Source organism: Glycine soja, chromosome 7 (genome assembly GCF_004193775.1).
Source record: "Glycine soja cultivar W05 chromosome 7, ASM419377v2, whole genome shotgun sequence".
Lineage (NCBI taxonomy): Eukaryota > Viridiplantae > Streptophyta > Magnoliopsida > Fabales > Fabaceae > Glycine > Glycine soja.
In genome coordinates, this window is record NC_041008.1 from 36364488 (window position 1) to 36390128 (window position 25641).

General features: G+C 29.6%; 2 protein-coding genes and 1 pseudogene across 3 annotated transcripts; 2 read left to right on the forward strand and 1 right to left on the reverse strand.

Moving 5' to 3' along the window:
- Positions 1-2099: 2099 nt before the first annotated feature.
- On the reverse strand, positions 2100-3364 carry LOC114417663. The gene is made up of 2 exons (XM_028382764.1): positions 3017-3364; positions 2100-2667 (listed from the first exon to the last, which is right to left on the reverse strand). The coding sequence occupies exons 1-2, from the start codon at positions 3276-3278 to the stop codon at positions 2399-2401; spliced, it is 531 nt and encodes a 176-aa protein (XP_028238565.1). The 5' UTR covers positions 3279-3364; the 3' UTR covers positions 2100-2398.
- A 5648-nt stretch (positions 3365-9012) lies between these two features.
- LOC114419381 (armadillo repeat-containing protein 6) lies at positions 9013-13498 on the forward strand. Of its 2 annotated transcripts, XM_028385031.1 has the most exons (8): positions 9013-9503; positions 9580-9867; positions 9978-10261; positions 11076-11204; positions 11748-11870; positions 12291-12398; positions 12813-12991; positions 13176-13498. In XM_028385031.1, the coding sequence occupies exons 1-8, from the start codon at positions 9347-9349 to the stop codon at positions 13297-13299; spliced, it is 1392 nt and encodes a 463-aa protein (XP_028240832.1). In that variant the 5' UTR covers positions 9013-9346; the 3' UTR covers positions 13300-13498. The 2 variants fall into 2 exon arrangements, with proteins under 2 accessions (XP_028240832.1, XP_028240833.1); XM_028385032.1 differs by lacking the exons at positions 12813-12991; positions 13176-13498 and adding an exon at positions 12550-12801.
- Positions 13499-20865: 7367 nt separating this feature from the next.
- On the forward strand, positions 20866-21718 carry LOC114420634 (annotated as a pseudogene).
- Positions 21719-25641: the final 3923 nt, after the last annotated feature.

Below are 25641 nucleotides of genomic sequence, written 5' to 3' on the forward strand. Positions count from 1 at the left end.
TCATATGGTTAATCATCTCATTAAAACATGTGTTTATAATCACATATGTGTCACTAGAGTTTGAACTATGTAATACACACAACTATTCAATTATTTTCAAAATCATTTTAACTCGTCGCGCCTCAAAGTAATTAGACTCGTCAGGTTCCCACGGTGAAGCCTATCATAAAACTTGTCGCGCATTAATTCATCACCCTTAAAGAGTCTTACAGTTATGTGATTGTACAGTTCATAACTCACACCTCAATGCATACAAAATCTCAGTACATATGTATTTTACAATTAAACATATACTCAATTTATCACATATATTCAATCTCAATCACAATGTTATAATCTCAAAGCAACATATTAGCACACCTCATGAATCATATATACATCACACATTATTAATATTTAAATGGCACAAAACATGTCTATATTAAATCGAACTATATTATTTTCAATTAAAAAGAGTTAATAAATAATTAAACTAAAAATGCATTGAAAGTATTTATCGTTGAATCTTAATATATTAATTTCCTTCAATTTAATTTTATTTTTTGAACTATTAATTCCTAATTTATTTTAACAATTCATATACATAAATATGTGTTATAATCATCAACATCTAATAAGCTTATGAGACCAAAATATGACAAAGAATGTTTCCAACAATCTAATTCTCACGTTAATCTAGTAAATCTTGTCCTATTCTTTATATATCTTTATGATTATCCAATTGATTCAAGAGCAAAGCGCAACCCTACACATTCGAGTGATATCATGGAGTATTATATAAAAAATCTTTCCGACCATCATTAATAAGCAAAATACGAAGGTTATTGGCATTTAATTGAACAATAATATATTAAAATCAACTAGATATTTCGTGACACGAATATACTAAAAGCACACTTAATTCACGATAATAAAGTAATCAAACATACAATTTATAGGTACGAGAAACAAGAGAAAGACACACATTATAATAATAGATAAATTTTTAAAGCACGAAGCAAGGAAATATAACACATCAATTTCACAACAATTTCGCATCGGAACATCAATTGGTTCGCCAAACACAATGAATATGTGATTAAAAGCATGCGAAAATAATTGAATTTCATAAAAGGTATGTCAAACCCAAATGTAAGTAACTTATCCCTTACCTCTAAGCAGGCTCACATGTGTAGTTTGGCAGCGATAGCGGCGTCTCTACTAAGATTCCTCAAACTTTTCCTCTGGTTGTTTTGTTAAGATTTCCAAGCGTTAGAGAGAAAGATAAGGAATTGAAGCCTCAATTTCACTATCTCTGTGCGAGGGACATATATCTCTTTACAGACATTATTTCACAAACTCCAACGATGCGAATGTGCAAGAATGAGTTTTAAAGCTGGTGTCCAAATTTCAGGACAATCCAACGGTTAACAAGTCCGGGATAGATTTGGGTGTATGCGGGGAAAAGAGAGTTTTAGGAGAAGAAGAAGGGAAAACAAATTTTAGAGAAAGAAAGAGCGTAAACATAATTACTGATCTAATATGTCTCTATTTATAGCTAGGGTTCTGAGTCTACTATTTATTCTATTTTTTTTCTTTATTATACTATTTCATAAAAGTGAGCTCTATTTTACTTCCTATTAAATAAATAAATAAAACATCTTTTTTATTTTCTAAAAATACATATTTATTTTATTTACATTAAAATCATTATTTTAATTAATAAAACTATTTTTTCTTATTTATTTAATTACAAAAATCTCATTATTTTCTTAAAACTTTATTTATTTTTAAATAAACCCTTTTTTAATTTATTTTACAAAAGAGGGATATTACATTAATCTTCATGATGGAATCCTAATTTAGGTGGAAAGAACAATTTAAAGATTGATAAGTTGAGAATGATTTGCTACTAAAATTAAAATTCTTTAATAAGCACTTAATGTTTCACACAAGAATCAAGATAAACACTCTTAAAAACTGTCAACAAAGTATTTAAGAAGTTTATTTATATTTGTTACTAATAATCCTAAATTAGATTCAATGTCCAATAACTCATGTAATAATTAAACTTAAAAATACCTATAAAAAGTCGTGAAAACTCATTATAAGTTCAAAAATAGACCCAAAATATAAACTTTATTTATTCTGTCCTCTGGACAAACAAGCAACAAAATACATTGGGTGTCTTTTATGACAGCTAAATTTGTTTAATACGCCTAAGCACAAACAAGCAACTCCTTTAGTGCTTGCTCTCCCTATAATCTTTCATCAAATTGAATTACAATATTGAAAAGTAGTATCATTAAATTGATCAAAATCAATCAATTTGAAACTACTATTTTATTTGCCAAAATCTTCAAACAATACATATAAGAAAAACAAAAATATAGCAAGTTGTACGTAGGGAGCAATTGTCTCATGGCCACTGCCAGGAAGGACGAAACATAGGCATCACGGCAAACTTCATGGTACCGTTATTGCAATGGAAGCCGTTTCGCTCGCCACAGGCAAAGTAGTGAGGCTGCCACCTCTTCAACACAAACTTGAAGCCCTCTCCTGTGCCTTGCGTGGGATTTGCCAACATCTTAGCCTTTTTAATGTCACACTTCAAGAAGCTCCCAAAACTTTTGAACATGTACACGCTGTGTGGGAAACTAGTGGGGTTTGGAGCATCATATTTGAAAACTGCATCACAAATTCAATCAACTCGTGCTTATGTGTTAGCATGTGGCATAATTAATCAGCACGACATAGAACCCAATTAGCTTTACATACTTCAATGGCAACTAATTATTCCTTTTATACTTACAAAACATATTTACATGCATTTTTCATATTTGTAAGAATTAAAAATAAGTAATTTAAATATGACTAGGAGTTTACAACAACTGAGACATCTTATTTAACTAATCAAGCTAAATCCCTAACTATTTACATGCAATTTGAGTGTATATGAAAATATAATGGATTCTTCCCAACTTAATTATAACTAATATTGAAGCTATTATGCTCGTATTTTACTAGAAAATCTCACCCAGAGTATCGTTGAGGTAAAATGGGGCATTATTGAAGGCCCAATCGGTGTAGTTGAAACCGTAGTGCCAATGCTCAGAACCACCCACGAGAATCTGCCTGGATTGTTGTTGTGTTTTGTTTTGAGGATGATTCCCAAATCTAGACCACCAATCAGTGTAGTTGAAACCAAAGGACCAGTCCGTATTGGCCATGCTCACTGAAAACATTGAAGCACTTATAACAACTAGTATCATCACTACATGTCTAAACTTCACACCCATGGTATTGGTATATTTTCCTATATATATAGTTTCACAGGAGCGGCTCAAAAACAAGGGAATTATTGTACGAAATGTGAAGTATGATTTGCTATGTGTTGTTGGTACAATGGTTGAAGTTAATTATGGGTATTTATATAGGGAGAGAGAAGGGGGGAAAATCGAGCCAGCGAGTGATGAAAAATATGGTGGTGCAAAATGGCCAAATCAACTTCTAATTTTTTAGTTTTATTTTTAAAATTTGTTGGTTGGTATACTACAAATTGAATAGTTGTATGTGCGTGTGTTTCCCTACGTTTGGCCGGTCAACTTTTGTTCCACGCCTGGCCTCTTTCAAGGAACATGTGTTAGGCCTGATCGAATAAATAACTAATACTGTTTTTTGTTAGATAAAGGAAAATAGCGAGGAGATTGTATGTTCGTGTATTTTGAACTATGACAAAAAAGAAAAAGAAGAGATGAATTGAAGCCATTATCTAAGTGTAAATTAAAAGGCATGATCTCATTTTCTTCACACCAACAATTTTTATTCTGCTACGTACATACTCTTGTATGTGAGGAAATATTAGTAAATCTCATATGGTCGAGCATTTTCCATAGCGCTAGCTGGTGCCATGCACCGTCTTTTTTTTTCTTATCCTTTTTTTTTAGTTGCTAGATAATGCTATTTTTTTTTCTTCAATTAATTTCTTGATTTTTCTCATACATTTCCAACACAACGTTATTCAAATTCACATCACACTATTGATACTAGTTTTTTTTCTTTCTCTCGCAATAAAGGAATTTACATCACACTATTATTGTATTATTTCTATTATTTTAATATTGTATTCGATTACACTAATCAACACAATAAAAGTGTAATGTTTAATTAAGTATGTTATTGTATTTTTTTAACCTGATTAGAAATATTTTTAAGATATAATACAAAAGACTAATTACTTATCCAATCTCATACTTGTTCAAAATTTATGTTTTAGTTCTTACACTTAAAATTACTTGTCTTAGTCCTTGCCTTCCAAACTTATAGGAACTAAAACTAATTAAAAAATATTTGTATAGAGACAAAAATAAATTAAAATGTGTAGGTGCAAGGACTAAGGTGACTAGTTTCTAGAAACATAGGGACTAAAATGCAAAGATTATGCAAATATAAGTATCAAATGAGTATTCTTTTTTTTTTCTTCCAAAAGTATCAAATAAGTAATTAAACAATGTAAAATTAATAATAGAATGTATAATATAAAAAATAACATTAAAATAAGTTATCTAAAAATAAAAAACTACAAGAGTTTAACATTATTTTAAAAATTATAATGATCCCAAACTATATTTTTCAATAAAATAAAGTTAAAAATTATATAAAAATATCATATATACATGTTTATTTTGTCATTTTATATTCATTAATTATTTTAATAAATATTTTTTTAGTCTTTAAATTTTTATAATTATTTTTTAAGTCTTAAAATTTTTGTTTTGTTGTTTTTATAGTTTCTCAAATTTTTGAAAAGTTACTTTTAGTTCCTTTTGTTAGTTGAGTTCATAGTTTTACAATTTGTGATGATTTTTAATGAAAAAAAAATTATTTATTTTCAATTCAATTTTATTAAAAGTAATTTTAGATGATTTTAAACTACCAAAATATTTGATTCGTAATATGGTTTGGTGGTATTTTTTTTTACATATTTTGACGATTTTAAAGAAGAAAAATAAAACATGAATGCAAAATTGTGACAATTGTTTTACATATTTTGATAGTTTTAAACTATCACAAGTCATTTTTAAATAAATTAAATTAAAAAAAAATGATGGTAAAAATCTCTATAAATTATAACACTATTAACACAAAGAATTAGAGATATTTAAAGTAATTTTTTAAAAATTTGAGGGACTAATAAAAATCATATTTTATTTTGAAGGATTAAAAAAAACAATTTTAAAAAACTAAAAATATATTTAAATATTTTGTTTATAATATTTGAGCTAGCATAGGGTTTTTAAAAAAAAATATGCGATCATATATGTTTGACACGTTGTAAACAGCAATCTAAACACACACTTTATATAACTTTTATTTTCTTTACATTTGTAATGTATGTTTAAAACACACTATGAGCAGAAGGTTTAATTAAATTGAGTCTCTGATTAGATCAAAGTCAGCTTGTAATGATAATGATAATATTATTAACAGCAAAACACACAAATATTTTCTAAAATTTGAATATATTACACGTGTATTTTGTGATTATTTGATTCCTACATAAATATTCATTGTTTTGGAATTTTAGTTATACTAGTATTTCTTATCGAGTAATAAATTTTGTTTATCAAGAATAGTCATGTTTTTTTTTTCCACCATGTGTTTAAATCATACACGATAAAATTATTGTACGTTCTGATTTTCATGTATTCGTTGATTGCAAGATATTGAGCCACTTCTTGTTTTATTGTAAAGCACAAATGAAGATTCAAATTTTAATAAATAAAAATTAGAATTGAATTGAAGACACTGGGCAGAAGACGTAAATGTTAAGGAAGACTAGCGAGCCTGCCAATAGCTGCAGTATTATAGCACTTATTTATGAATTGCAGTGCTAGCCTGTTGGGATCGTGTCTGATAATCTGAGATGATTCTGGCATTTTTCCTTCATAAAACCATTGAATTTGAGTTAGATGTTCATGAGGACCAGAAAGCTAGTGGAAATGAACTAAAGAATTCTCATTTTAAGGCCTGTTTGTTTGTGTCTTTTTAAAAGAAAAGAAAAAAGTGTTTTGATGATTTGAAAAACTTGTTTAAGATTTTTATTATAATTGGATAAGTGTTTTGAGGAAAGCAATAAAAGCATAAAAGTTTCTTCTAGTGCTTTTGTCAGAAGTTAAAAAAAAGTAGTTTTTGAGGGAAAAAGCCTCTGAAAGCATTATAATGAAAACACTATTTTTCAAAGCTTATTCAAACGGACCTCTAGTCACTCAATCTGCCAACCTAAACACCCATCCCTAACGTTTTTATTATGAAAGTAATTTTAGGAAAGCTCATTCTTTTTTGGTTTAATTAAACCGTGGAGGTTATAGACAGGTTAAATAAGTTTCAATAGTTCATTTAGTTTTTTGAAATACATGAATTCTTTCAACTAGGGAATTGAATGCTAGCTCCTGCACCTATGTACTTTGTTACTCATAGAAAACATTGTTCTATATTCTTCTGGTAAATTCTGTTGGTATGTAGTATTTTGTATTTGTCTGATTGCTTTACCTCTGTTTTGTTCATATACAGGGACTTGAGAAGTATGTTCTGACAAAGTTATTTGTTCGTGTATTTGCTTCACTTCCAGATGTATTTGCTCTTGTATCTTTAAGTCGGTGGAAAAATTTACTTTTAAGTCAAGTAGATGTTTACGGTGACCGTTGTAATTCTGACAGATAAAGATGATAGTCATTGAATCCAAGCGAGAATTCAAATCCTAATAGAACATATTTGGAGTTTCTAATTTGGGGATTCAAAACATGTGAGAAAATAAAAAAAGATGATTTTAGAACTATGAAAAATAATTTTGATTTTTTACAAATACACTGACAATGTTAATTTACTTAATTAACAGATTTGACCAGGGATAAAAAAAATACATTTTAAAATAAAAAATATGTGTATAATATATTCAGACTTGAAGAGGTATTTATATAACTTGTTGTATTATTAATATTTCAAAACTAAGGGAAACTAGTCTAGTGGAGTAGAAATGTAGAATTAATTAAGTCCACAAAATGGTGGATGGTTTCATACTTAGTGTAAATGAGATACATGGCAACTTGAGTGATGACCGATGCAATGATGACGGTTGAATGGCGTACCATTACATTGAAAGCCAACCTAATATTAACTTCCTTTCATGGTTTCAAAAATTAAAAAGTAATAGTAATTTTTATTTTTCGTGTATAACAAGAGTTTGTTTTTTTTATCTAATCTAATATTATATAATTTAATTTAGAAATTAGCTTTTTTTAGTGAATATGGCTGATCAAACAATTTTTAAAACTATGAGGAAATAAACCCTAGAATAACCAGCTAACAGTAATACATTGAAATGTGGGACAATAACTCTACTTTTATCCTGCTTTTGTCTCCTTTTCTTTCTTTTTTTTTACAAAAAAAAAACAATAATAATTTGAGAGATCATAACATTTTTTTATAATAATTAAATAATCTTTATGAATAATTATCTTTAGAACTTTATAATCAAATATTTCTTATTTTTATTTTGCTCATCATAATAATAAAAAGAAGATTTATGATATATACACATAATATAATCCATACGAAATGATGATGTTATAAATCTCAATAAATTTATTCTTATAAAAATCACTTTAATATGGACAAAAAAATTATAGATAACATATATAATATATAATTTAATCTTATATGTAGACTCAAATATTAAAAATATGTAACAAATAAATAATTATGCCCTCAATGAGTATTATTGAAAATGACACTAACATTTATAGGTGGGTATGACAATGAGTAAGCTAGAACAATTTTAGAGTAAGATCTTGGAGATGAATCTTAAGTTCAAGATCTATTTTTGTCAAGATCCAACACTAGGGACATATATTGGGTCTCCAAGGTGGAGGATTGCTTCTTCCACAAGAATCCTAAAGATATGTATCATTTTTTACTCAACAACAACAGCAAACCAAAATCTAAAATTAAAAAAAAAAGGATTTGTAGCAACAAGGTAGGTGTGATGGTCGTCACTAGCAATTGTGGAACAACCGATAGTGTGAATCTGAAGAGGAGCATGCATGGAGATCGTCGATCTATGCAAGTTTTGCAAGATCGCCTACCATGGAGGCAAGATCGTGTGCTTCTTTTTAGAGATTTGTAAGATCCTTGTTGATGGAGGCCAAATCATGATGGAGGCAAGATGAGGGTGTGAAAGAGAAGAAGAGAGTGGGGTGGAGATAAAGGGCAAAGAGTCGTAGAGGGAGGGTCATTGGGAAGGGGGAAAAGAAAGGGACAGGTTGTGGAAAAGAGTAGAAGAAAGAATCATTAGAAGAAAGAATCATGGGATTTGAGAGGAAGAAAGGTATGTTAGAGAAAGAGGAAAGTGAGCGTGAATAGGAAAATTCAAGTGAGTAAGTTTCTTTTTTTTTTTTAAAAAAAAAAATCAACTTACATTAAAAGTGGAGTATATTGTAGGACCTATAAAAAATATTAAAGATCCCAAAGTAAGATGTATCATTAGAGTAAAAAGTGGGAGAGATTTTAAAATTTATGAGATCTATCACTAAAGATGCTCTAATGAGTAATTTACTTAATCTTTCCAATCCTTTTCTTTGTATACGATGTAACAAGTTTGGATATGTAAGATGTAGGTTTAAAATTTTAAAACTCAATCATATTTCAATCAAATTTTACTAGGTTTGAGAAAAATCTATAAAAAATATACCATGTATTATTTCTAAAAATTTTAAAGTAAATTACACTTATACTCCCTAAAATTTCGTGATATTACACAAAACTTCCTATTTTTCCTACTTATATATTAACTTCCTTAATTATTTTTAAAATATTACATTTACAACTTTTATACATTATATTGTTTCCCTTAATTGTTTATATTATTTTCTTTTATTAATGATCATGCACTTATAATATAAATTTTTTTTTATATTAAGATGCAATTTTAAATTAAAATTATCATTGACATGAATTTTAAATAAGTTATCACAAAAGTTAACAGACTCATCATATATAATATATAATATGCTGTGATTGAACAACTGTACAAAGTTATTTTATAATGTTAGTTCATACTTTTTTTTTTTTACAAATTGTGTATTTTTGGGTATAAACAAAGAGCCATAGATACCTGGTGAACGACAATAATTTGGTCGTCGTTTCCTCTCATTTCCCAAATCAGTTCACGCTCGTGTCATGTGCTTCTGTTTCTAGGTTCCCCCAACTGACGCAAGTAGAAAAACTTGAAAATTTGAAACAGAAGCAGAAGAAGGAAACACAGACAGAACTGAGAGTGAGTGAGAGCAGAAGAAGGAACGTAGCAACAATGGGTCCAGCGGCAAAGACGACGACGATGCGTTCGATCTCTCAAGAAGCGTTCGAAGAACTGGTGAATGAGAACATCGACGACCTCGGCATGGACCCCACCGAGGCCCTCCAAGACGCAATCCAAACCCTCACTCTCCAAGGCGTCGATCTCTCAGGTCAAGTTCTTCTTCTCTTCTCTTCTTCCTTCTCACTCTCTCTTTCTCCTAATCTCAAAACGCCGTCGTTTCGCAGGCATCGTCACGTGCGTCCCCGGAGAAACCAACCCCGTCATCGAGTGCTTGGACCGCTTAAGACACCTTGAAACCGAACCGGACCAAAACCTAATCGCGCAAGCGTTTAACACCCTCCACGAGTTGTGCGCAAATCCAAATTCTGATTCAAATTCAAATGTGGCTATTGCAACCAAAAACGGCGCCGTTGAGCTAGCTTGTTCGCTCTGTTCCAAAATTTCTCTTGCCGCCGGATCTCACGTTGTTCCCCTTGTCTCCGCATTAAACGCGTTGTCGTCGTTGCTTCACGGTTGTGACTCGTTTGATTCTGAATTTCTGAAACATTATTGCCGTTTTGCCGCTGTTCTGAATTTCTCAAGGGACTGATTACTGATTTGGTTTCTCTGTTGGAGGGTGCAGATGTTCAGAGCACGGGGGCTTTTCATCGCTGCGACGGGCCGAGGATTGTGATGGCTTTTCTGGTTGATAATAAGGGAAATGTGGAGCTTTTGAGCAGTGGATTTCGAGTTGTGGCTTCGGCGGCCACCGGAGATGAGATTGTGAAGGAGGCATTTATGGAGTTGAAGGTTGACGAGCTGATTTTGGAGATCATGTCGTTGCATAGGCACAAGGGGATCCAGAGTTTGTATGACGCTGTTTGCGCGCTTTTGATGCCCGACGACGATCGAGTTGTGGCTTCTCAGGTGAGTTCGGGCTGCTTGAGGATGTGTGTTCATATTAGTTGAAGAGAAGGAAGTATAGATGTGATAGGTAATATGATGTGATAAGACAAGAGATAGAGAGAGAAATGAATGGTGTCAATTGAGTGTTTATGTTGTAGCGGGAGTTCATATATTAGCACTCTTCTTTGGTTGTAGAAAACATTTCTGGTTTTTCATGAATTCACAAGTAAATACAAAAATAATTTAATTACAATGTAAAGGTTATCTAATCACATATTGTTATGTTTAGTAGGTTTATTGACTTTCATAATAATTACTTTGAAAGTCTTACATAAGATGATTTCTAATTGGTTACCACAACAATAAAGTTTTGTCATACTTCCGGAGTTTTGCTATTTAAACCATACCCATTGGGATCTCTTAGGGACCTAGGTTTCAGAGATTGTTTGACAATGTAAAAATGTTTATGGTGAGAGTGCATGAAAATTAAACTCTTACAAAAATGTTGTTATTTACTTAATATATTTGTATTATGAATATAGGAAACAATGAAAATAGAAAGTAAAATAAAAACAGGGTGACATTTTTGCCATTATTTATAAAATTGGTAATAGAAAATATTATTACAAACCATATAGTCCCTGAAGTGTCATGGGTGTTCATGCACACAGACACATGTAAGTAGAGAAGAAAAGAATGCAGAGTTAGAAACATAATTTGGTGAACAGTGAAAAGGATATTTCCTATATTCTGGTCTTTCGAAGTAGTTGAATTGCCAACTTTTGAGTTGTGTGTACATCATGACTTAAAAGTGTCCAATATGTTCTATTTTCAGGTGTATGGTTATGCACGGAAATTTGCAAAGATTGGAATTGCAGAAGCCCTTGTGGATTCTCTGAGTGCAGGGGTTAGCTCACATGACCTGATTTCAGCATGCATCACTTTGAGGGCCGTTGCTGTAAATGTAAGTGAAGTAAAATCTAATCCTACATTGAGTATGAAAAATTGTGTTTGTATTGAAAGTTCATAGGAAAATAACAATTGGATCAAAACAGTATAGTCAGATGGTTTTAGGTGATTTTAATGGTGACTGATCCTGCACCAACTTTCACTGTCATTCTTCTTGTCTCAAAATGGCCATTAAGAGCTTTTATGAACTGCCTTTCCCTGTATGATGTCAAATGTTGAGTTGCTGCAATGTATGCTATTCCTTTTCTTGAGTCAGATGAGACAACAAGGTGGACATTTTAGTGGAAATTAAGCTTAGGGATAATGGTGGGTGCACTTGCCTGTTTATTATATAGGACTTGTAGATTTGTCAATTGGGTGTCTTGAAGTGTAGCTTTTGCTTTTTATACCCCTTATGTTTTTTATGTTTTTCAAGATTTAAATTGGGTATGTTGGGCCAGCCTTACTAACATTGTCAAATTTAAGTGATGACACAAGTATATGCATTGCCTTAATGCCTTGTGTTATCTCTGCTGAGTATTTTCATTTTATGTTGCAGGATGAAATATGTAAATCCATTGCTGAGAAAGGTGGTATTGATGCATTACTCAGATGTATAGATGACAGTGGTGAACAAGGCGACAAAGCTGTGGCCAAAGTTTGTTGCTCATTACTTTCAAAGGTATGGGTTAAAAAAATTTCTCTTGACAGGTCACCTGGGAATTTTTTATTATTATTATTATTTAATTTTATAATTTTTCTAAGCAAAATATTTGGTTTTTCCACTGCCAATTGTTATTTGTAGGGATTGCATTCTCTCGTTCTCTGTTATTTTGATGGTTGTTGTCCTACTCTTTCTTCATGAGCAGAAAGTTCTCCTCAAACATTTATATTCTGTGTTTTAAAAAATTTATCACTTGGACCTGAGTGTGCTTTAAAATTAAATGACCTTAAATATATACATTATTTGATTTCTTCTAACTCACCTTTGATGATGTTGATTTGTTGAATGCCTTAGTATGGCATCTTTTAATTTAAATGTAATAGGATGATTTTTTTATTTATTAAGTTGAATGACTCTTTTAGTTGTTTAATTGATTAGTTAGCAGGAAGTGACGCAAACAAGAGTGCAATTGTTGGGAAAGGAGGTATGGATAAGCTAATCAAACTTTCAGCCAGATTTGCTGATGACCCTTCTGTTTTGCAAGAGGTGAGAACCTGCAATATCTATGTAGGGAGCCAGAACAAAATTACTCTCAGTCTAATTGTCTAAAACATCCAGCTCCCAAGTCCCAAGTACAATGATTTTTGTTGCCAAATGGATTTAATGATATTCCATGTACTAAACTATTCAATTATAGGATTGCAATTTTATTGTGGTGATCCAAAGAATGGGCATTTGAAATGTGGAAATGCTGTACTCTGGGTGTCTACAATGTAGTTTAACTGGCTTCTTCTGACTCGCGATATACTGGGCGTCAACATTTTATAATATTTTATCAGGCGATATCCTGGGCAAAGTTTTATCTATAAAATTCATGATATATTTGTTTTCCTTTCAGTTTGTATGTATCTGTGCATCTTGTACCTGTTTTAATTTTATTGTCTTTATTTGTTTGCACAGATTATGTCTATTATTTCGGTGCTTTCTTTAAGATCCCCAGACAATGCAGCCCGTGCCATTGAAGCTGGTGCTGGTGACCTTGCTATTCAAGCCATGGAGAAATTTCCTGCGGCACACCAAATGCAGAGAAACTCCTGTCTTATGATCAGAAATCTTGTAGTGAGAAATCCAGAGAACAGGCAAGTTTATGATTTGTGATATCTTCATTTATAATTCAAGACACACATTTAATCATAAGGTGCTTGGCATTCATTTCCGTTTTTCTCCTTTTGTAGTTTTGTAATCCTTGCCTTGTAGTAATATTTTATTATAAGCCAAGTGTGCTCATTATGGTTACCTTCTTACACTTTTTCTATTGGACAGAACTATTCTGCTTAATAATGGAATTGAGAAATACATAAGGAAAGCAAAGCAAACACATACCAACTGTAAGGATGCTGCTACAGATGCGTTGAGGGATCTGGGGCTTGATAATTACAACTTGTAGTTGATAATTTGTTTACCTCTGTATTGTCTTACAATGTAATAATACCCATCAATATTTTTTTGTTACTGAAGAAAAAAAGTGAGTGTATGACTACATATTTTAATCGTCTCGTCTCTATTCTCTACGCGAATATTGGATTTGAGGAATTCAATGTACAAACTGAGGTTGAACCTAATACTATATTTTTTTCTTCCTATCATATTATCTTCTACATGTAAATCGTTAAGCTTCTAACTTAATATTTGTATTGGAGTATAAGTATGAGATGAAATCTCACATCGAATAAAAATAAAAAAATTAACTATCATATAATTGAGAATAAAATTCATAAATCTAGATTTTAAGGTTTTGGGTTAAAGTATGATGTCAAATTCATAGAGTGAATGGTTTAACGTAGATCTATAGACATGTGGATCTTTTGTATTGAAAGACTTTTTGATTAGTGAGTTCATTCAGATAGGTATGATTAAGTTTTATGGGTTACTATTGGATATTCATGAAGTGTAATTGATTTTACAATTTTATTCGCATAAATTTCTTACACTATCTAATGCTTATTAATAGGGATCAGTTTACATTTTGAGAAAGAACATTTTTCTATTATTAGTATTGACTAATAAACGGGTGTAATCACATTCAAATGGGCGGATTGGTAGTCAAATCTGGTTAAAAAGGCCATTGAATTATGTTTTAAAACAAAATAAATTAATTGCTTTAACATGTAAAAATAGGGGAAGTTTTTACGTGTATGATTGGTTATGTTTTAAAAATATAAATACTATTTAGATAAGTAACAAATAAATTCAATCTGAAAAAAAATAAAGCAAGTTCAATTAGATTATTGTGCCAAAAAAAAGTAGAAGTAAAACTAATAATAGACAGTAATATTATGCCTAGTTTTCATATCATTCATTAGTTTGAGTTGTCTCATCCACTATTTCAGTTGTAGTTAATTTTTTTAGCTTATTTAATTATTTTCAACAAAGGAGATTTAATGATATCATAATATTTTTTATTGATCCTACACAATTATACTTTAATTTATGACAGCAAAATATTATATCAAACCGATAATTAGTGTACTGTAAAGAAAAATGGTAAATTTAGAGAGACCCAAGTGTAATTTATCTACTAAATAAAATAAAATGTTAAACACTCTATATGTCTTTGAAGTAAGGATGACGAAGTGTATCCGAACTTATGGGTATTTGCAAAAATATCTATAAGCAGAGCGAATAATTATCTGTAATACATACTGGGATTAGGTACAAGATAAATATATACCCACAAATTTACGTGGGATATGAATGCGGGAATGGGTACTATAGCACCCCACCAGTCCTGCACCACACATAATATATATATATATATATATATATATATATATATATATATATATATATATATATATATATATATATATATATATATATATATTTTATGTGAAAAATAATTATATTTTTTTATGATTAATATTTTAAGTCTCTAATTTCTAATAATATCACTATCAGAAAGTAAAAAATACTAAATCTTTAATTAAAATTTATGTTAAGCGATTCAAACACTAATTTTAACAATTGCTATATTGGATGATTATTTTTGTAATTTTTTTTATTTATAACTTGATTTTTGACGAATTAATGTTATATTTGTTTGCTTGTTTTTAATACTATGTATGTATGATTTTGATGTTATGTTTAAATTATTTAAGAATAAATTTTTACTAAAATGTTAGTTATTATTCTAATTATTTTTTATTGATTTATTAATATTAACCTTATATAAGTAAAGTGTAAGTCATAGGTGTAAGTATGGGTACATAAGTATCCAATGAATACAAGAATAAAGATTAAAATTACTACTCATATAAGTGTGAGATCATATATAAATATTATTTTCAAATTCAAATATAAAAATAAATATTATAGGACTTTATTCGGATCCTATCCATTCTCATCTCATCCCACAGTATGAATATATGAAATGTTGGATGCTTGTGGTTCATAGGAAGTATTATCTAACGGCGGTCTAATCAATATTCTATATTACACAAAGAATGTTGTATTTACAACTTCTATCAAGAAATGCTTGGGAAGTGAGTTTAATTAAGAAAAGTAATTTATTAGAGAATTTAAATTTTTGTAATATAAAATTTATTGTTTGGATGCTTTTTTTGAAGAATTTAAATTTTTGAAATTTTAAAATAGAATTTTAAACAACTAAAAATGTGAAATTTCAATTTCCTTCTAAAAGGTGAGAAATTGAAATTCTTTTATTGATAAAAGAATCTTTTAAAACGTTCCCGTATTTCCTTTATCACCTTCACCCTCTTTATTACCTGAAAGTTTCCGAAATCTCGTTCCCAAACTCACGACTCTTCCCTCATGCCGATGATCCTCTTTTTCAAGAAACAGTGTCTGAGCTCGTGAAATATCGATCGAGTGTAGACATAGGGGGATACGTAGAACTGTACCCGATAGCCACGGGAGCAACAATTGCTATCCACCACATGGCGGAGGTGTTTGACAACGCGGAGAGCCTGGGCCATGCCTTGCGCTGTTGACTAAATGTTGTGGTCGGGTGTAGTGGTATACGCCGCCGTGTCCCGGTTCTTCTGCGACTTTCCATGTCGTATTTTTCTCTTTGGAAGCATACCAACCATATCTTCTCTTCTCTTTGCATTTATTTTCTTTCACCCTCACAATTTTAATTTTTTTATTCAAACACAAAATTTTGAAAATAAAAGAATTTCAATTGAAGTATTTAAAATTCCTAAAATTTAAAATTTTTCGAAATTTTAAATTCCCTCATCCAAACACACTCGTAAGGCTTTTATTCTATCTTTTCACTATCCCATTTTACTGAGTTATTTTCGATGAAGAGAAATTCTTGAGGATATCGTTCGTTTCAAAGAAGGCCTTAAATTCATCATTTTTAAACTCTCTTCCATGAAATTTCTAAATGAAAAAAATGCAAAAAAAAAACTTTTTTATTTTATTTTATTTTAAACATGTTTATAGAATACTTCAAACACTTTCAAAGATACATGTTTGTGACTTAGAAAATAAATCTATTTATATCTAAAATAGTCATCTATAATGACAAGAATTAATTGAGTTTTTAATTCTTAATTTTTTTAAATTCAATTTTTAATTTCTAAATTTTTATTTTACTAGTTAAAGTTTCAACTTTTTTTCATTAAGATTTTTAATCCTTGAATTTTTTTTAACCAGTCAAGATTTCTAAAGTTTTAAAAATTTCAGTTTTTAGTTTTTGAATAAATATTTGAATCCATTATTTTTATTTATTTAATGAGTTTTTAAAAATAGAAAACTGATTTTTTCAAAAACTTAAAAACTAAAAACCTTAATAAAAAAAATTAAAAAATCTTCACTGGTCAAACAAAAATTTAGATACTATAAAAAATACTGACCAGCTCTTATATAAGCCAAAACTTCCCGCTTGCAAGACAAAAGCTTCCAGCTCCCAGAATAAAACCAATTGCTTTACAATTTGTTTTAAAAAAATCATTTGGTCATATTTAAATAAATTTGTTTATAAGTATTTATAAGAAAAGAATCTCATATACTAAGATTAACTTGTGCGTAAGTAAAAGTGACTTTTTTTTAATAGAAAATAAATGATTTTTTCATAAATGATTTTAAATATAAATTAATTTAAACTTTTTTTCTCCCTTATTATATAGTATAAGAGAGTTTACATTACTCTTATACTTATATATAAAAACTTATCCAAACAAAATCTAAATAACTCATGTATGATTTTAACACAAACCTCAGTCCATTACAAAAAAACTAGACACTCTTTGTCGTTAAGGAAAAAAGTTGAACGATCATCTAATCTATTTAAGTAATGAAAACGGTTCAAGATATATAGATCAACCCTTGGAAATTAAATTCTCAACTGTTCGTGAATGTTCCATGAAAGATTCTCATTGAATTAATCATATAGAAGCACGTTAAACACAATCAAATTTCACATAGATTTTGGGACAAGCCAAGATAAGATATCTACAATTTAGGTACCGAAATTAATCTTTTTGAACATGTATTGTTAGGCGGTAGTTGGCCTTATTGCCAAATGCATCTTGACGTGTGGAATTTTTGGTGGCATTTCCTCGTTCCATACTTATAGTATTGTGTGTCTAATAATATCTTATATTATATTTTCTTTCTTATTCATACCATACCATAGATAAGATGGATAGCTATCAATTGGCTGGTCTGAAAGAATTTTTCAAGAAATTGTTTCTTCTAGGGTGGGACCAAGCTAATTTATATATAACTTTTACTTACACAGATTTGGTTTTTTATTCGCCATGTGATTTGATTATTTGAATGTTTATATTATAAAACTATTCTCCGCATATTATACCCAATAGAGGTATAATAAAACATTTGAATGGTTTTTGAAGTCTTCCCAACTGCTTAAATTATGATGGCGAATAGCTGAGCCGAAATTAGATGGCAAAAATTATGACTGGGATTCTATCATTTTCACTTGTGCATTTCATTAACGTGAGATTGGACATCATAATTAAAAGGTTTGCTTTACTTTTTTATTCTTAAATAACATAATATTCATTAATATGTTTGAAAAAATTTCTTTAAAAGTACTAAAAAAACAAGAAAAAGAAAACTAAACTTCTATATAAATTAAAAGATCAAATATATTTTTAGTACTTAAATTTTAAAGTTTATGTTTTTATTTTCTAAATTTTTTATTTTTTCATTTAATCCCTTAATTTTTTTTCCATTTTTACTTTTAGTCTTTTAACTTTTTTCGTTCTTACTTTTAATGGGAACAATAAGTTAGCATGAAAAAAAGTTAAAGGACTAAAAGTTAAAATAAAAAAATTCAAAGACTAAAAATAAAAATTTAAAAAAAATTTAAAACTAAAAGAATAGTAAATTAAAATTAGTTTATACATAAGTTAAAACTTAGTTTTAGAGAAACTAATACGAAAGAGTTTTCGTGAATTAACTTGATTATGTACTAATTTAATTACCTTATGCAAAATGAAGAAGTTTTATTTTATTTTCTTTTCTATAAGTATTTTTTTAAAAAATTATCCAAACAAATCTAATCATATAAGTATTTTTTAACTTCAATGAAGATTCAAACATTGATTCATTGGTGATATAATAAGATATATAGTATGATTTTGTTAAAAGTAAAGATTCAATTTTATAAATGATTTAAACAAATCTTACAAATAATCATGATAGAATATTATATGATAGAATATTATATGATACAACTTTGGAGTTATTAGCAATACGAAGAGATCAAATATCAAACATAATCATGATAGAATATTATATGATACTATTAGAATTAACGCTTTTTAAGTCAGTTGATTAAGCCATTTTAAGTTGATTTTTAACTGTCTTAAAAAAGCGTGTCATAAAATGGCATCACATGTACTATGACGATTGTCGAACCATTTTAGAAAAATTACTATACTAAGATGAATAACCGTCTTAGAATGTTTAATCTATGAAGGTGGTGGTTTTTCCACCTAACCCGTCTTAGTATACTCTACTTTCTAAGACGATTTTATATTTAACAGATTTAGAAAGTTAAAAATACTAAGACGCTTAAAGAGAAAACCGTCTTAGTTTGTCTGCTTGATAGTTGTCAATCTAAGACGGTTATTGATTAACTGTCTTAGAATGTTTCAAAAACTAAGATGGTTATTAAATAACCGTCTTAGAATGTCCTGCTTATAGTTGTGAATCTAAGGCGATTATTAAAAGGACTGTTTTAGAATGATTGACAAATTAAGACGGTCATTCAATAACCAACTTAGTTTGTACACCATTTTAAGACGGTCATTTTAACAACCTTCTTAGATTTCATTTTTTTCATTGTTGCTATTTTATTATATTTTTTTGGTTATTTTTTGTGGTCTTTGTTTTCTCCTGTTGTCTGGTAGCTAGCTTTAAGCAACAAATTATACATTGATTGAAACCAAAAATCTAATCATCATTTTCAACAATTATAAAATTATTTAATTACGTATTACAACAATTTACATAATAAATGAAACAAACAATTGTCAAGTATGAAAAAATGAATATATATATATATATATATATATATATATATATATATATATATATATATATATATATATATATAACACCATATTTTACTCTTGTACTAGATATTTCCATTTGCATTAGTCTTACTCTTGTACCATGGAAACATTGCTTTACTTATATACCTAAATAATATATTAATATGCAAGGTGATAGAAACATACACAATTTTCAATTGGATTTTAAGTATATGATTATATGCTAATAAACTGTGAGAGATATAATGAGAGAATAATTTTTGTAGTACAAAATAAACCACATTTAAGAGTCACGAAAAGAGAGAATCCCTTTTTTCCCCGTTTTTTTTTATATCATTTGTCTTGGTCCACCTAAACCTACTGTTAATACACTCTATTGAATGATAAACAATAAAGGTAATTGAAAATTATAATTCTGCCATTTTTGAAATGGAAAATCATATAGATACCACTAAGATGTAAATGTAAACTTACCTTTAAAATAGATCAGTGATATGTACGTGATCTTAGAACTCGATAAAAGTCCAAAGCTGTCAACAACAAAATAAATGAAAAATGAAAACCCTAATATCTCAGACATGAAGAAAGTTAGTTACATCAAATAAAGAAGCAAATTAAATAATACTTTAATGCAAAGAAAGTTATAAAACAAAAGGCACTCCACAGGAAATATCAGCCACAGGCTAGTATGTGGATAAGCATGAACTTTAAACCATATAACTAACAATCTCAGAAGTGTTCTACAGGAAATATCAGCCACATATTTTTTCCATATTACTTAATTTATCAAATAATACATGTTCTTTATAACTACTCATGCTTTAATAGCATATCTGTAACAAAAAACTTTTATGAACCAACATGTGAGTACCTTAATTAGGGAAAGTGTTCACAACCCTTTCAACTTTATCCCTAGATATACTGTGTTTCTTATACATTCTGTGAACGATATTAAGGATATCTTCCTGGTTAGGTTGCCTGTTCCACTTTTACAGACAATATGTTAGATTTAGGGAAGAGTGGCATGGTTCCCTATCTCCATGAAATCAGATATTTCCAAGTCAATACATAAGCAATGTGATATATGATGTAAATTCCACCTGCAACACTAATCTAAAACTTCAACTAAAACCCTGTATCTAAATATGTACCCTCAAAAACTTCCTTAAAATGGTAAGTATATTAAACCTAGAATAAGACGGACTACAATTTACCAGTAAAACTTATCCATTCCATTGCGTTTCAGTGGAGCATAAAAAGTTGAAAAATCGTTCCCTATTACAATGATTGGAATATTGTTTGTGACATTTGATTCTCACCAATCTTGGTCAACACTTACTCTAGTAGGATTGTCTGACAGATTCATAAGATTCCATAGTTTTGTTAACATTTTTTGGCTGTGGTTCTATTTTTTTTATTAATAAATGTAGTTAGTATCAGTTTCCAAAGCCAAGGGATTATCCATGGGTGGGGAAGTAACAATTTAGGTGCCTTACTTTAAATATTGTGATGTAAATTAACTTTGACCCTTTTGTTCTTATTAATTTTTTGTTGGCAAGGCTTAGGACCAAATTTTGAATAGAGATAAGTTACCTGTAAGACAGTGATCTAGTATACTCCTTTGTTAAGTGATATGTTTTTTTACGCATCTAAATACATTCACTTGTTTCTGCAGCTATTAGCTTATGAAATTGTTAACAACAACCTCTCACCAAAGCCAAGGGAGCATTCCAAAATGCCTATTCCAGCATCATTGATAGCAGGTGCTTGTGCTGGAGTTTGTTCAACTATATGCACATATCCTGTATAGTTACTAAAGACTCTACTAAGTATCCAGGTGTGTACATATAAAACCAAACAGAAAATAGTTAGAGAAGAGGGTGCAGGATAACTTTATAGAGGTCTTACTCCGAGTCTGATTTGAGTAATTCCATATTCTACCACCAATTACTTTGCCTATGACACCTTGAGGAAAACATACAGAAAATTTTCAAAAAATACAAGATTGGCAACATTGAAACCCTTTTGATAGGATCAGCAGCTGGTGCATTTTCAGGTAGTGCTACCTTTCCACTCGAAGTGGCTCGCAAACACATGCAAGTGAGAGCTGTCAATGGAAGGAAAATTAAGAAAAATGTGATTCATGCCCATGCAAGCATTCTTGAGCAAGAAGGGATCCTAGGATTGTATAAAGGGTTGGGACCTAGTTGCATGAACTTGGTGCCAACTGCAGGAATTTCTTTCATGTGCTATGAAGCATGCAAGAGGATATTGGTAGAGGATGATGATGATGAGGAGTAGGATGAGATATAATAGTTTTGAAGCTAAGATACAATACTGCAATACTGCATTCTTCATTTTTGCACATCTGGTTAAGTTATTTTGAATATATATATATATATATATATATATATATATATATATATATATATATATATATATATAGGCTGAAGAATATAATTAATAAATTAACTACAATTTATAGATTTTATCCTTCACATTGTGACTTGTGTGATGTGTCCTAAAAATCTCGAATTATGGATGAAATTAAATACTACATCGCAAAATGGGTTTCCAAGCAAATTGCTATATATCAGAGAATAAAAGAAATTATACAATTAGATAGGCAAAGCATTACAAAAAATAGAACCAGAAAGGTGGGGGGGGGAACCATAAAAAATTTTGGTAAGACAAATGAATTAATCAATGAATTTTGTAATACAAATGAATTAGTCAAAGCACTTCTTGTGCTTTTGTTTAGCTAATTTAAATAAATTTTGCTTTTAAATAAATATATAAATGAAGCCTAAACCAAATTATTAAGCGAATTTAGGTCACATAATTGAGTGAGGTTAAAGGCATCGACCATATGGTCTCTCTCATTAAGATCCCATATTATATATACGAAAAAAATAAATGAATTTATGTTGTGGTTATCCAACAATATGAACATTGAAGCATTCAACTCATGTGTAAACCATATGCTCTCTCATTGAATTAGTCAAGTCAATATGAACATTGAAGCATTCAACACATCAAGCATATGGTCTCTCTCATTAAGATGGGACAACTGTCTTTTTGCTTGTAAAAATATTTTTTCATAACTTTTTAAAAGGTTTAGATATTGAAGCAAATCAAAATTATGCATGCTGCATTTTGAGTTGTGATGACACGTAGGGTTGTGAAGATCTTAACTTGCATAGTAGAGAGGACATGTGGGCATAACCACATCAACAGTGTTCACGGGCATATGTGACTTGTTTCTAAGTAGAAAATTTCACCTAGCTGTATATATGGGGGAGAAAATAATCAAATCATATGCTTCTTTTTGTGGGTTTGTTTGTAATTGCTTCTATTATTGAGAAATGATGGCTACTTTTCCTACTTTCTCTTTCTATCATTTTTTATCCCTTTCTCTCTCATGAAAAGTAGAACTTGTCATGTTCCTCTTGCATCAAACAACAACTTCCACTGTTCATCATTCATTCATTCACTGCATGCCTTAGTTCTTGTGCTTCTTAGATAGACCTTTGACAAAGTCTACAGACTACCCTATTCCCATAGAAGCATAACAAAACACACACATAGAGAAAGAAAGAAACAGAAATAGCTAGAGATTTCTTGTTATTTTATTATTTTTTTAAAAAAATTGTTTTACATATATGGGAAGGAAAAAAGGATAAGAAATGAGAGCTGTGTGAGTCATATATACCTGCAAAATATAATATTAGAATTTCACCTTTCTTCTACGTACCTTAATTTTTCTGGTCACATCCTATTACCTAGGATCTTGCGTAAGTTACCCAAAACCCCCCACCGCTAGTTAGTTATACTTCTACAAAATGTCAATTTGTTTAGGTAGTAGAAATTTGTGCCATTTCAATGACATAAAGGAATGACTTTCTGGGTTTCTTCTCTTATTCATTTAATCTACCTATGCTACAAAGACTAGGCCAAGATTATTCAAATTATGCTTATTGAGAGAACAAAATGCCATCAAATTTTTGTAGTTAAACTTAAGATGAAACTCTTATGTCATAAGTTCGTATTGAATACTACTTAATGAAGTTGTCTTGCCAACAAAATATGTCTTGTGGAGATACAATTACTGGCAAGTAATACAAGTTATGAGAGAATAAATTAATTAATTTATTAGGGTAGTTGCTGACAGAAGTACTGCATGTTTTATATTTACGTACACAATGGACAAGAAAATCTTCACGTATACAGTCAAGTAAACCACATATCAAATGAATAACATGATGATAATTTATCCTCTACTATGTTATTGACACCACACCGGTTTTGGTAACTTAAGCCATTATATGGATGATTCAAACTGATAAATTAATCATTTCTATGTAACTCCAAGCTAATTTATTCTTTGTAGGAGGATCTTAATTGTTTTATTTTCGATTTATTTATTTAGACCTAAAACATCCAATCATTTAGTTCAAGATATGTTCTACACTTATGCTGATACAAATAGTAGAATAGTTGATAAGAAGTTGGTTGAACTTAGTGCACAATAAGACAATTAGTGGTGCAGGGTCACAACACTAGAAGGTACCTCTTGATGCCTATATTTGTTGTGATGACAGTGATTGTAAGAACATCATCCTCTACCCAACTTGTTACCTCTAGGCTCTACTTCTTCATCAACAAAACTCGCATTTTCAATGACAAGGGTGTAAGCCAAGAAAGGACTGAAAATCACATCGACACAAATAGGCCAAATAATGTCACAACTAACGAATAGAAAATAATAAAGAGAATGCAGTTACTGAATAAATAACTAACAACCAATTATATGACAACATATCTAAAAATTACAAGCAACAAATAATATCATAATAAAACCAAATAGGACCCTACTTTCATAATATTAATTTTCCTAACTCAATTCAAGCACTGTTGCTTACTTACAACTAACCATGATAGGGAACAAAAGTGCAAAGAAGGTGAAATCTTAGCTGACTTACCTGTAACTTGTCCAATAAAAAAATGGTTAGAAAATTTTAAATCTTATTTTTTTCTAATCATAATATTCATCTTTTTAATATAATTTAGTTTGCATTTAAAATTCAGAATTCAAACCTTAAAACTTAATTAAGGTGTTGCAAACATCAACTATATAAAGAACAAAATAAAATCTCAATCGAATTCTGATTACTACTCTATATAAACAAAGAATTGTTCGGAGAATCTCATTACAAATATTTCAGGGGACTTGCAAAGATGCGTAACAAGTATTGCAACAAACCAACGTCTTTTTTTATTCATGAAAAGAGAATAATGAAGTTATTTATGACTCCGTTTGCAAAGATATAACAAATTAGAGAGATGCTGATGAAGTTTGCAGATGGAGGAAGTGGTTGAGACATCAATAATGAAAGGAATAGGGAAAAGAAAATGGGTAAAATGGCTAGGGAAAAGAAATGTGACACCAACTATCTCCATGAACTATAGCCAATAAATAAATCATTTGATATGAATTAGAATCCATATACTAAATATATATCACAATTTAAATTCATATTCAAATGTGTAAAAAATACAATTAAAAGATTTTATTTATCTATCACAATCCTATCTCCCTTCACGCAATTAAATTCTTTTCCCTATTTTTTTATGTTATTTGTGATAAAGTTTATCATTAAATGCAAGTTTAATTTATCATTTTTAAGGTATTGATACATGAGAATTTCTTTCTCTACTTCCTCATGTCAAATATTAAGAGGATGGACCATAGCCACGAGCAAGCAAATATTAAGTATGTTTGGACCTTAACCATGAACAAACAATTCAACTTTGTAAATCAATTAAAAACACCAAATTGTACAAAAGAGGATAAATAATAAAAACATGTCAATGGAATATAAGTATATAAAACAAGGCATTAGGTGTATTAAACTTGCATAAAGATATCAGGACAAAAAAAAAAAAAAAACAAAACTATACACACAAAGAATTGATCCAAAAAAGAAAACATTTATTGGTGTGTCTTAAACTTTAAACTATCAAGTCCATATATTAGTAATTAAGTTTATTTGATTGAACCCTTAAACAAAGAAAAAAGGTTTATTTGATTGATAAAATTTAATAAATAATTTTAATTCTAAAACCATTTATATATAATAAAATCAATATAAGTATATTCGAAATCCAAATAAATAATAAAATAATGTTTTAGAAAGGCATGAGATTATTGGAAATAATATAATTAGATTAAGAAAATG

Coding starts and splice junctions, on each gene's coding strand:
- LOC114419381 (XM_028385031.1), top strand. CDS start 9,347: ATGGGTCCAGCGGCAAAGACGACGACGATGCGTTCGATCTCTCAAGAA. Junction 12,399..12,812: donor ACCCTTCTGTTTTGCAAGAG/GTGAGAACCTGC, acceptor TTGTTTGCACAG/ATTATGTCTATTATTTCGGT. Junction 12,992..13,175: donor GTGAGAAATCCAGAGAACAG/GCAAGTTTATGA, acceptor TCTATTGGACAG/AACTATTCTGCTTAATAATG.
- LOC114417663 (XM_028382764.1), bottom strand. CDS start 3,278: ATGGGTGTGAAGTTTAGACATGTAGTGATGATACTAGTTGTTATAAGT. Junction 2,668..3,016: donor TTACCTCAACGATACTCTGG/GTGAGATTTTCT, acceptor TTTGTGATGCAG/TTTTCAAATATGATGCTCCA.